The sequence below is a fragment of the Coloeus monedula genome, assembly GCF_965178545.1.
Source record: "Coloeus monedula genome assembly, chromosome: 21".
In the NCBI taxonomy this organism is placed as follows: Eukaryota; Metazoa; Chordata; class Aves; order Passeriformes; family Corvidae; genus Coloeus; species Coloeus monedula.
The window spans coordinates 2,100,319-2,112,465 of NC_138801.1; the positions used below are offsets into that span (position 1 = coordinate 2,100,319).

Below are 12,147 nucleotides of genomic sequence, written 5' to 3' on the forward strand. Positions count from 1 at the left end.
AAACCCATGCTGCACATCTTTTAATGAGCAATTTGTATAAATTTTCAAAGCACCTATAGAATCATAGAACCATTATTCTATTACTGGCACCAGCTCAGATTTTTCTAGTGCCAAATTTGCTGTGGATGACGGGGGCTCCTCACAGCTTATCTACTCTTTTCACAGAGCCTGTCCCTCCCATTTCCAGCACATCCTTCCTTCCTTATCAATGCTGATACACTCTAAACCAGCCTATTTGCCAGAAGATCCTAAGGTGAACCAGCCCATGGAATCTCACGGGTTCTAATTCAATTACAGCATCATGATATTTACTACTCACGGTCAAATATCACATTGCATTGTAAGTTTCTTCATAGCATTTGAGAGCTGTGTGCAGGCGACAACTTGAGTTGGCACAGAATGATTATTTATCATTTGGACAGCTCAAAGGCTCTCCCTTCCTTCCACCTATTTAAAAAATTAGCCCTGTGTCTTGAATACTGAGCATAGGCAAACTCACGAAATTGCAGAGAACAGGACAAAAAGCTTGAGGAATTACTAATAAGAGAACAGCAGGTGTCAGCACTCATAAATGTATTGATAGCAAACATGCGAGTAAAGATAACGAACAGAAGGAATTTTAAAAGGTCACTCGGGGATCTTGAGACAGATTTAGTCTTTAGTTTCATGTACTGCTCATCCGGATCAGTCTGAAATCAACTGGCACAAGTGTGGCAGAGGAGTTCACAGCGGCAACAGGAAGAGTGTTCATGAGGTGTCTTACACTCACTGGAGAAAGTGCTGGTCGTTCTCCAGTGCTGTTCGTGTCACTTCAAGAACTTCAAGAACCAGACATCAAGAACCAGGACTACATTCAGCACGCAGCTCCATTCCTACCTCATGCCTCAGTCAATTGTGGTACCAAACCAAAATCTTTGCTCCTCTGGCACATAATGGACAGCAAGATTCTGGCTGTCCATTTAGGCTCTTCAAAGGAAGAGTTTAATACAGAATAACATCAACACCGAAAATAAATCTATGTTAGAAGTCTAATACCATTTTTGTTCATAGGCTGCAATGTGTTTTATGAAGAAAAAGCAATTACACTCGTCAGTACGAAGTGCAACGTGATAGATGTGCATTTGCACATGCCCACTAATTGTAAACATCCCATAGAGAAATAAAGGTTAAAGAATAGCCAGGAATCATTTACAGTCCTCACAACTCATACTAATATAGAATTCAACCTTGGAACTCTTATCAAATTTAACAGTCTTTACAATCCGGTATGCAATGCCTGTGTGTGTAATACGTGCTTCTGCATACACCTTGTCTCTGTGGACGGACCTTGTACGAAAGCAGCAGAGGTCACTACTGTGGCCTCTTCCAAAAGGGATGAAAGATCCAAACTCTCCACACGAGAGGAAGAAAAGTGTGAGGAAGAAAAGCAATGATACCTCATGGAACAGTTGTTCCATCCTCACTTTAAACTACACACGAGGCCGAGGCAGCTGGAACTTTCCTCGCTGCTCCCCTCGGGAGGCGATGCCCGGGGCTCACTCACCTCAGGCGACGGCTACCTGCCGGGCCGGTCGCACACTCCGTGCCGTCCCTTCCTGCCTTTCCTGCCTTTCCTGCCTTTCCTGCCTTTCCTGCCTTCCCAGCCCTGCCTGCTGCCCGTCCGCCGCCCCCCGCGCCCGGCGCTGCGCTCTCCCTCCACGGCGCTCCCCTCACGCCCTCCGCGGCCGTGGAGCCCCCTGGCGGCGGGGGCGGTGGCGCGCGGCCACACCCCGCGCGCGCGGGCGGGGCGGGGGAGGCGCGTGGCGGCGGCGCTGAGGCGGCGCTGAGGGAGGCGCGAGGGGACGGCGGTGGCTGCGGAGGAGCGCGGAGGTGGCTCTGAGGGGACGCGGAACGGGCTCTGAGGCGCCTCTGAGGGGACGCGGGGACCATGGCGGACCACGAAGCGGGGTACCCGGCCAAGTCCCGGCGGGCGCCAGGTAACTGCCGCAGGGGGAGCGGGGAGGGGGCTGTCCCCAAACGGCCCCGCAGCGGCCGCTCCTCGCGGGCTCCGTGTACGGGCGCCTTCGTGTCTCTCTCTCCGCTTTTTTGTTTCGGTTTCAATCATTGCTTTATTTAGTCTCGGAGAAAAGTTTGGTGATGCTTCACCGAAGTTAAGCCCGCGGGAGGAGCGAGGAGCGGTCGTGCCTCGCTCCCCGGGCAGCCTCCGCTTCCCTGAGCCCCGGCTGCCGAGCGGTCACCGGCGGCCCCGGAGCGACCCCAGCCCCGGGGTCGTTCCGAGCCCGCTGCCCCGGCTGTCGGGGAGCGCTGAGCCCCCAGCCCTACTTAACAGGGGATGCCGAGCCCGCTGCCCCGGAAAACGGGGATCTGAGTCCCCAGTCCCGGTTAATGGGGGATACTGAACCCGCTGCCCCGGTTAACGGGGGATGATGAGCCTCAGCCCTGGCTAACGGGGGCTGACCCTGCTGCCCTTTCGGGTAACGGGGCCGCAGGTGGTGATTCCCGGCAGGTCCTCACACGGGCCCCGGGAACGTGTCAGCATCATCACGAGCTGCCCCGGTGGCGTAACTCGGGTGGGTTTCTTTGGAGTGTGGTTTCCTTCCCTGTGCGGCAGCTCAGATCACTAACGGGAAAACTATGCAAATAATGATAAGCAGAGTTAACAGAAGTAACCCCTGGGGCGCTGCACCAGTAAACGAGAACAAGGAGGACTTAGGGATTGGTTTTTGACACTACTGTGGCTTTTCACCGCAGCCAAATCCTGTATAGGTGTGACTGCAGGAAGTGGTAAAAGTCCTCAGGTGGGGCAATGAGTTGTGCTGAATTTTTACTTCTTGGCATCGTTACAGATGTGGGTTTTGGCCTTCCAGTTAGGAGGTGTGAGTGTGTGACGTGGGTCAGGACATTTTAGAGATGATGCACTGAGATAGCACAACTGACAGTTTCACTCACTGGAAGCTGGAATGTTTTCCTTTTACTTCCATTGTTCAGAAACAACGGAGAAGTCATTATTTATTTTATGCCTTTCTCGTTTGCAACCGGAGAAGGAAATGTATTTATATTTTGCTTTGTGTACGAAGCCTTTGGCTGGGTAATTTGAGTTGTTGTGTAAATAACTGTGGATCTCTTTGGGCCTCATGCCCAATGGCACATGCTGGTTTTGGTATCCTTGGAGAGGATCTGTATTTCATGCTGTAACTCTGTTAGTTATTAATACCTTGCCATGGTCACGTTGGTTCCAATCTTGTCTCTGCGAGCCTTTCCCGAACATGCTGCTGAGGTGGTTTCTCCTGCAGCTCGTATGTGATCACAATAAAGGATGGAGTAAATGGCATTAGACATAGGTTTGGTTATTAGATGTCATAATTTTGGCTATTTCCCATGTGAAATGCTCTGAGAAGCACCTCTGAAGACATCTAGTTCACATTGAAATTGGCGTTTTGTTTTCAGTCAGGGCACACTTTTGCTGTTTGACAGCAATATGCTTGTTTGGATTGTGGAGTCTTTTCAGAAGAAAATAAATCACAAATGAAGCGTGTGCCACACCTCAAGCGGTAATGAAAACTTTACACTTTCACCTTAGCCTCCAGCACTGAGTGTATATTATAAATTATTAATACAGTTTGATGATCCAAGTGATAATTTCTTGCTAAACTAATGGTAACTGTTCCAGTCAGCCTTAAAGGCATTGAAGCCTGATTCAATTACGTTTTGGTTTTTTTTTATAGTCTTTCTCCTTGTGGTTTACTTCTTAAAGAGGTTGCTCAAGAACTTTTGCTTTTTTTTCATTGCCTGCCTTGATTTGCCCACCACAGCAGGCTATAAATCCAAGTTTTGGGCTAGCCTGCCTTTTAGCTCAGGAGAAAATTCCAGTGGGATGTTTAGGGATACTGTCAGCCATCACTTAGTGTGGGATAAAGTCTTTATTTTCAGCCTCTGGGGTGGGCAGGGATAGGAATCACCTGCAGGAGCTTCAGTGTTACCTCTGTACCACCTCTGTCAGTCCCACTCGAGTGCTTTGAACTGGCTGCTCTCAGGATCCAGTGTCAGTGAGCCTCACTGAGAAATCGAGCAAGAATTGCCTATTGATGAAGTTGTCCAATGATGCCATGTGCCATGATGAGATGGTTCAGAACTAGCTCGTTCCACAAATGCCAGGCATGTTTCTTGTATTTCATACAGTTTTCCATGAGACAGCATCTCTCTCCCTTCTTGTATTGTGAAATACACCCCATTGTGGGACACTGGTGCTAAATAAATCCTCTTTGCAGTCTTGAAATTTTGCATCATTTGAGGTGTGACTTCTACACGAAATTCAGTTTGTCCAGGGTAGGAATGTGATGTTTGTGAGTGCTGAGTGCCACCCTGGGACATCCCTGCTTGGCAGCAGGCTCCTGGCAACCCATTAAGAGTCTTAGCTGGGAGGATAAGAAACTTCCTGTAGCTCTGTGAATGCCTCCCAATCCACATTTTGTCATGGCTTTAACTGGGTAGCATTTGAAACCACCAGCTCGTTATTTGATCCCAGAGACACCTTCAGCTGCTGTCTTCTGACACAGAAATAAGGCATGAGGAGTTTCTGGCCAAGAAATTCTTTATGGAGGCTTTATTTCACATCCAGCTAATCTTATACCTCATCTTATCCAACTTCCCAGGTCCAACAGGTCTGAGAATTGTGGTTTTCTTAGATCTGCCCCTGCCAGTTGGAACAGAACCCAAATTCTAATCATGCTGTCCCAGAGCTGGCAGGCTGCGGGGTATTAGCGTTTTACTCCTTAAGGGAGGTTCCTCTGCCTTCTCAGAAAACAAAGGAACAGGATTTCCACTGCAGCCTGTGAGTCCTTCTACTAGAAAAACCTGGGGAAGAGAAAAGTGTTTGAGAATTGAAACTTAAATGTTGGTACACTTCTGCAAAAATGCTACTGGGACAGCATTCTGCCCTCAGCTATCTTGCACAGCTTTGAGAGACTGGTGAAAATCAAAGCAGAATTTGGCTTTTGATTTCTGAACTAAACCTAATGCATTTGGCCGGAGGAGTAGTGCTAACAGAGACTTATTTCAAGGAATAGTCAACATAAATATGCAATTTAGGCACTTTAACAAGCACTCTTGGGGTTAAAATAGTGAAAATTTCTGCTCTTTTGTAGATGATGCTGATACTGGCCTTGGTGTGTGTGGATGGATCCTGGTGATCACCTCACTTGTTTTCACTGTCCTTACATTTCCTATCTCGATATGGATGTGCATAAAGGTAAAATTGTTCACTGCTAAGTTGGATTAAAACTTTAAGCAATGCAGAGTGGCTATTATTGTTCTCAATTGGATTTACTTGTTCTAAACACAAATTAATCCAACTCTGTTCTTTCTTGAGCTATAGCAGACAGTAGATAGCAGACCCCAGCACTTCAGTGCATTCATCTTCAAACCAAAAATTAAAGTGCTATTACAATATTTGGTCAAAATAATTCCTGCATTAACATCTTTACTACATCTGCCCAGTTGTCATTTGTAAATAAACTCATTTGAAGGATCAGAATAATTGCAAGAACCCATAACTACTCTTAGAGAACTGATATTTTATTTTTTTAAGGAGATCTCTTTGTGTATATCACATCTAAATATGAAGTATGTAAGTATACATCTGTAATTATGTACATAGATGTGGTTGCATGTGACACATTTGAAGACACAAACTGTCATCTGTGGTCACTCTGAGGTTGATCTTTGCAGTTTCCAGACAGGAGTTTTTCCTCCTGGCTTGGCTGATGTGTAGCATCAGAATTGGAGCTGGAAAAATCCCTGCTGGGTCATAAATACTGCACTTTGTTGTGGTGTTGCCAGGATATTCCTGATGGCTGCTGCTGGTGCTTGGACCTTCCCAGGTGCCGTCCTGTTGAGAGTCTGAGGAATATTTCTTGTGGACTATTGTCCTGATTTTTCCTTTTGCTCTTTGCTTTTTGACATTAAAGTTTAGGCTAAAATTCTCAAAAGCAGCCAGTAGAGAAATGTGTGTTAAATTTGAGAGTCAAGACTGTCTTAGACTGGTGTGTACCTAATTTGGAATCCATCATGTGACTTCTGGAAACCCCTGCATGACATCCAACAATCTGTTACAGATTATCAAGGAATATGAGCGGGCCATCATCTTCAGACTTGGACGCATCCTAAAAGGGGGAGCAAAGGGACCAGGTATGTCCTGCACAGCAATTTGTTCTAATTAGTCATCAGCAAAACAGTAATTGTGTAGAGACATTGCATTAAAGTGGCAAGTGGATTTCTCAAGAATTCTGTAACTTCCAGTAAGAGGATATGTTACAACAGGAATTGGACTTGATGAGCCTCGTGGGTCTCTTCCAGCTCAGCATGTTCTGATTCATACTGTGGACTGAGAAGGCAGCAAACTTAATTTTACCCTCTCAAAGCTCTCCTTTGTTAATGTATGATATGCAGGCAGAATCAAAAGCACTAAATGCAAAGGGAGGAATAATGGCATTGAATGGGTTATTTGAACAAAGAAGTTTGAGGTATCAGTTCAACCAAATGAGTCTGGAAGCCCTGATGTCCTTCAAAAGTAACAGAAGCCAGTAGAGTATTTGATAGTTTTGAGAAGTTGCCTGTGTATATTAGAAACTCTGAGGTCTGGAAGAATGTTATTTTCAGCTGTTGCTCCTGCTGCTCAGAGTGACAGAAAGGGGCAATAGCTTCTTGCTTCATTTTCACCCAGGCTTTGCAATATTCCACATTGCTGTAAAGCTGAAGAATCTCAGTGAGCCACCAAAACAGAATGAAGGAGGTTGATGCTTGCCAGAATTAGGCCCCACAAGTAACTATGTGGGGGACATTTTTAAAAGTAGCTGTTAACAGTTCTGGGGTTGGTTTTTTTCAAATGTTAAAAATCTCTAAGTAAGTGATACCCTGATAAATTGAAGTTTCTCAGCATGTGTTTTTGAAAATCTTACCTTGGTTTGGAAGCCAGTAACAAGTGTTGTGCTGCTGAGCTCCTTACAAAGAGCTGCCCAGCCACAACAGTTGGATGTCAGTTTATTGCAGTAACAAGTTTCATCTGCTTTAATGACCCATTTTCACATCTTCTTGAATGGATTTCTTGGCACAGGTTTGTTTTTCGTCCTGCCTTGCACAGACAGCTTCATCAAAGTTGATATGAGAACCATCTCTTTTGATATCCCTCCTCAGGAGGTGAGTTTGCATTTGCCTTTGCATCTACTAAAGTACTTGCAGAATTTAGTGCACTTTGGTTTTCCTTCTCCCCTCTCAGTATTGGGTAACACGCTGTTTAAATACAGATTAGAGGTGCAATGTATTGTGAAGAATACGTGTATCCTTTAGAAATGTCATCCAGTAAGAGAAGAGCACTGAAAGAAAACAGATGATGCTCTGAGGACCAAATGAGATAATTGAATACTGCCTGATAGCTGGAATGGGAGGGGTTTGGAACAAAAGCTGCTGGGCTTCATACAACATTCCCTAATTGCTTCTGTGAAATCTGGAAGATTTCCAGGCGCAGCAGTGATCTGTCCTGTGCCAATTTATCTACATGTATAAACTGGCTCAAGTAATGGGATGAAATTGGTATATACATCAAATGCTATTTATAGCAGCTGGGGGAATGAGTGGTCAGCTCCCTTTGCTGGGTTTTTGTGCATGTGGCTTCTGTGCCCTGCCTTGCACAGGAACATGAAGAAGGTGGTACCACTCATGGCAGGTCCTAAAGAACAAAAAAAATTACTTTGATTTCTAGTCTGATTTTCCTTGGACATCATAACTTTGTAGCAGAATATCTCCAGAGCATTAGGCCAGCTGAACTCAGTGCTGCCAACTCCATAGATAACAGAAGAATAAAACCCAACTGTCCCTCTAAAAATAAGTTAGTGAACAATTGTATCCTGATGGTTATAACTGTATCCCTCATGTATCTGTGTATTTTGCAAGGCAGAGATGCTTCATGCAGCCTGTGTCGTGCCTCTGTTTCCTGTCAGATCCGTTCATGGGTTTGTTGCTCATCGTTAGTTGTAGATTGAGACAAATGGCAGCTGTCTTGGTACACTCTAAAGGGTAATTGGGAGAAACCTAATCACTGGCAGGCAGAATGTGCTTGCAGCTGCTGATGTGCCATTAGTGAGGCCATCAGTAATCCGGTTTTTCTTTTGACTTGATTAAATTACGCTTATGGATTTAGGTTTGTTTGTGCTCTGTACATAGAGGCAGAAATCCATTTTTATTTGTACAATATGATTTCTGTGCATGTTACTCATTCTTGAGCTTTTGTGTTACGAAAAGCCTGCTAAAAGAGGTAGTTTGGGAAGGGACAGGGCAGGTAAGCCTTGGAGGTTGAGTAATTCACAAGTCCCTCTCTCCTGTCAAGTAACACAACAGTAATTGTGTACCATGGAACGAGGGCAGCTCTGGGCATGGCCCTGGTTCTCTGAGCTCCCCTGTGCAGTGCCACCCTTCTGTCCCAGGAGGCTGCAGTTCTGCAGCACAGTCCCCACGGCCCTGCTGTCAGGCAGCCTCACCCAGCCCTGGTATAACCTCACTGAAAGGCAGCACGGAGACCTGCCTGGGTGTGATTCCTTGCCAGAATCACTGGTTAAACCTTCCCAGGTGAAGACAAATTTCAGAGTAAAAAAATTCTGCTTTTTTTCCTTTTCCTGTCACTGGTAAGACTTGCAGATCACTCTGAATTCGAGGAAGTGGGTTAAAAATAACATTAGGGCAAAGCTAATGGAATGTATTTTTCACTGAGAAGTTTCTAATTCCATATTTAGTCTCAGCTTTGTAAAGCTGTACTGGGAGGTTAGTGAACACTGGGACACATTCACATGCAGCATATGTATATGAGGACTTTTGTTTTCAAGACAGTGGAAAACCAGGACTTGGTGTAGTAAAACAAATACGTGATTGTTATAATAATTAACCTTGTATTTATGGAATATTCTGTACTTTCCCCACTGCTTTTCAGATCCTGACCAAGGACTCAGTGACAGTTAACGTGGATGGAGTGGTTTATTACAGGGTGCAGAATGCCACCCTGGCCGTGGCAAACATCACCAATGCCGACTCAGCCACCCGGCTCCTGGCACAGACCACCCTGAGGAATGTCCTGGGCACCAAAAACCTCTCTGAGATCCTGTCTGATCGTGAGGAAATTGCACACAGCATGCAGGTATGAGCAGTTTGGAGCAATCCATCAAACAGCAGGTTAAGCAGCAATCCCATGGATAACTGAAAGGTGTGGATTTATTTCACCTCTAAGTGATAAGTTGTGATTTGGAGCTGTAGGCAAAGCTAATATCTCTTGGGAGGCCACTCTGTAAAATAAGAGTGAGGAACTAAAGCAGTAATGGCCAGTGGGGCTAGTAAGTGGCAACAAGGGATACAGGAGAGGGCTTCCCTGGATCCTTGTGTCAGTACTTCGCTGTTGAAGGAATTCTGTGCCACAGAATTCTTTCAATATATTAATCAAGCTCTAGGGGTTTTTGTTAGTTTGAAACACTTGTGCTCTTACAGCTATCAAATCATGCTAGAAATATGAAAGCCTTGAAAGTCTGAGAATTTGAAGATAATTCATTTGGTTTATTGGTCGTTGTTCAAATTTGGGCATTAGTTTGAGCCAGGTGCATGGCCTCACCTACCTGTCCTGCCTTCTGCAGGTCACACTTGATGATGCAACAGACGATTGGGGCATTAAGGTGGAACGTGTGGAGATCAAGGATGTGAAGTTACCTGTCCAGCTGCAGAGAGCCATGGCTGCAGAAGCAGAGGCTGCCCGGGAGGCGAGAGCCAAGGTAATGACAGCAGCCTGGGGGCTGGATTTGGGTTTTCCCCAGTAAGAAATACACCGTTCCCTCTCAAGCCCTTATAGATACAAAAAAGTACAGCTTGAAGTGTTTTCAGCTGTGGGGAGTGCCTCTGGTTTTGAGAGGCAGTGCTGGAAGAAGCACAAAAGCTTTTGAAGGTAGAATAAATCCTTGCACTGCATTGTCAAGACCTGATGCCAGATTTTGTGATCCTGCATTCTGGATGGGAGGAAAGCAGGCATTGGGGCCTGGAGAGCAACCAGGAGTGGCTTGTGCTTGGTGAAAGCATGTGCCTAGGGCAGGTCACTTACCAGAGCGCTGGGCAGTGGTTTTGGTACCTGCCTTAGCACTGAAATCACCCTGTGGATTCCCTGTCCTTGCTGCGCAGGATGAATTCAGTTCCGCTGGTTTTGCCTCCCCAGGTGATCGCGGCCGAGGGGGAGATGAACGCGTCCAGGGCCCTGAAGGAGGCGTCCATGGTGATCACGGAGTCTCCCGCTGCTCTCCAGCTCCGGTACCTGCAGACCTTGACCACCATCGCTGCTGAGAAGAATTCCACCATCGTCTTCCCCCTGCCCATAAACATCCTGCAGGGCCTCCTAGGTGGGAAAGAGTAGGGAGGGTGGGAGGGGCGAGCTCGGGGTCAGCCCACGTTTGCAGCACTGAATTCCCTGTGTAGTGTAGCTTGTGGCGGTGTTAGCAAAGTGGGTTTGCTGAGGAACCTTTTTGTTTTACTGAGTGTGTTATAGAACTTGTATGTAATGTTTGTGAATGTGGACAATTGCAATGTTTGAAGTCGAAAACCTCTCAGAAGGAGTACAAGCAGGTTGTGATCTTAAATAAGATTTATCCATACTGTCCTGGATGGGACACCACTAATCCAAAACCTCCTTTTCAAATAGAATAGAAAACCAGGTTGTGGTAGAGATGATCCAACATTTGGAACTATTCCTTCTACAAAATGGGTCTGTAGCCCTGCAAAGGAAGTGGAATAGTGTCCTGGGGACTCCTGAAAATCAGGCTCATGCTCTCTAAACCAGTCCCCATTCATGAGAAGGAGTTATTAGTGGAACTTCCTGTCTGTTCTGCCACCTAGGAACAGCACAACCATGCCGTAGTTATGGATACAACGTGCTTGTGGTCACTGATGGGCTGCTGTTGTTACAGGGCTGTGTCTGCATAGTTACGCTGCTTCAAAGCACTGAAAAGGCTCCACCTGTATCTGTTTCTCTTAAAAATAATTTTTAAAAGCCAAAGTGCTGCATTTTATCCAGGTCTAAACCCTTATTTCTCTAAGAAGTAAGATGTCTGTAACGAGCAGGGAGGGGTGGTGTTAACAGAAGATGCTGCACTGGTGCTCCACCTGTTGGTGCTGCTCTGTGCAGACCTGGAGTGGTTGTTGAGTCAGTAAGGCCTTACACTTCATCCCCAAAGCAGGTGAGCCTCAGCTCACATAACCCAAGCTGTTAAACCTCCTGGTTTGTACCTCTGTAGTAGATGTAATTACAGATTAAAATGAGAAGAATTGGAGTTTGCCTGGGGGGAGGCTCTCCAGGCTGCCACCAACACTGAGTCTAGCATCTTAAAATTCTGGGAGGTGGCAATGAAACAGAACAGCCAAGATCAATGATGTAAGTGCCCTTCTCCCACTGGCCAGCATAAACTCCATAAGTTGTTTTTTATGCCCTTTCTGCTCCGATCAGCTCTGTATTTACCAGTGGTTTAGGCCTGGTTACCTGTGCCTCGACACGCTGTGCCTTTGTCACTGGCAGGAGATGCCCAAGTGCTGTTGCTTTTCTGCCTGTCTGCTGGGCAGGTTTTCCTCTGCATCACCAAAGCAATATACTCCGTGTTTGTCAGGGTGGCAGCTCATGTAAGCTGAGCTTAACTTCTGGCTGGGAGGGGGGGAATCAGTTAACAAAGCTGGAATAATTAGCTTTGCTGTACTCAGGACCTTGGATTGGGAAACAGAGCAACTGCACAGCTCCAGGTTAATCCTTAGGGAAGATGAGTCTCTGTAACTCCTGCTGTTGCTGCTGCAGGTGCCACCCCAGTGAATTCTTGTTGATACCACAAGATGCTTTTTGCTCTCATCCTGAATAAAAGACATGCTGTTCACTAATGAGTGACTTTCTGAAAGAGTAAAATACTGTTTGTCAGGGTCTCAAATGCGTGTAATTCTGAGGAGAGAAAAGCAAAGCAGTCCCAAACTCCTCAAAATAATTTCTGTAGCCAGTTAGTAAAAAGTCCACGTGCAAAAGATGGCACAAAGAAGGTTTTGGTTTCTAAGATGTGTTCAAACGTGGGATCTACAGCTGCTGTTTAATGTTTT

At 46.0% G+C, this 12,147-nt stretch overlaps 1 protein-coding gene across 1 annotated transcript; it reads left to right on the top strand.

The window, feature by feature from the left end:
* Window positions 1-1,837: 1,837 nt before the first annotated feature.
* STOM (stomatin) lies at window positions 1,838-12,099 on the top strand. The gene is made up of 7 exons (XM_082295237.1): window positions 1,838-1,976; window positions 5,145-5,248; window positions 6,114-6,186; window positions 7,112-7,194; window positions 8,978-9,181; window positions 9,669-9,803; window positions 10,238-12,099. Exons 1-7 carry the CDS (start codon window positions 1,928-1,930, stop codon window positions 10,430-10,432), a joined length of 843 nt encoding a protein of 280 aa, XP_082151363.1. The 5' UTR covers window positions 1,838-1,927; the 3' UTR covers window positions 10,433-12,099.
* The last annotated feature ends 48 nt before the right edge of the window (window positions 12,100-12,147 follow it).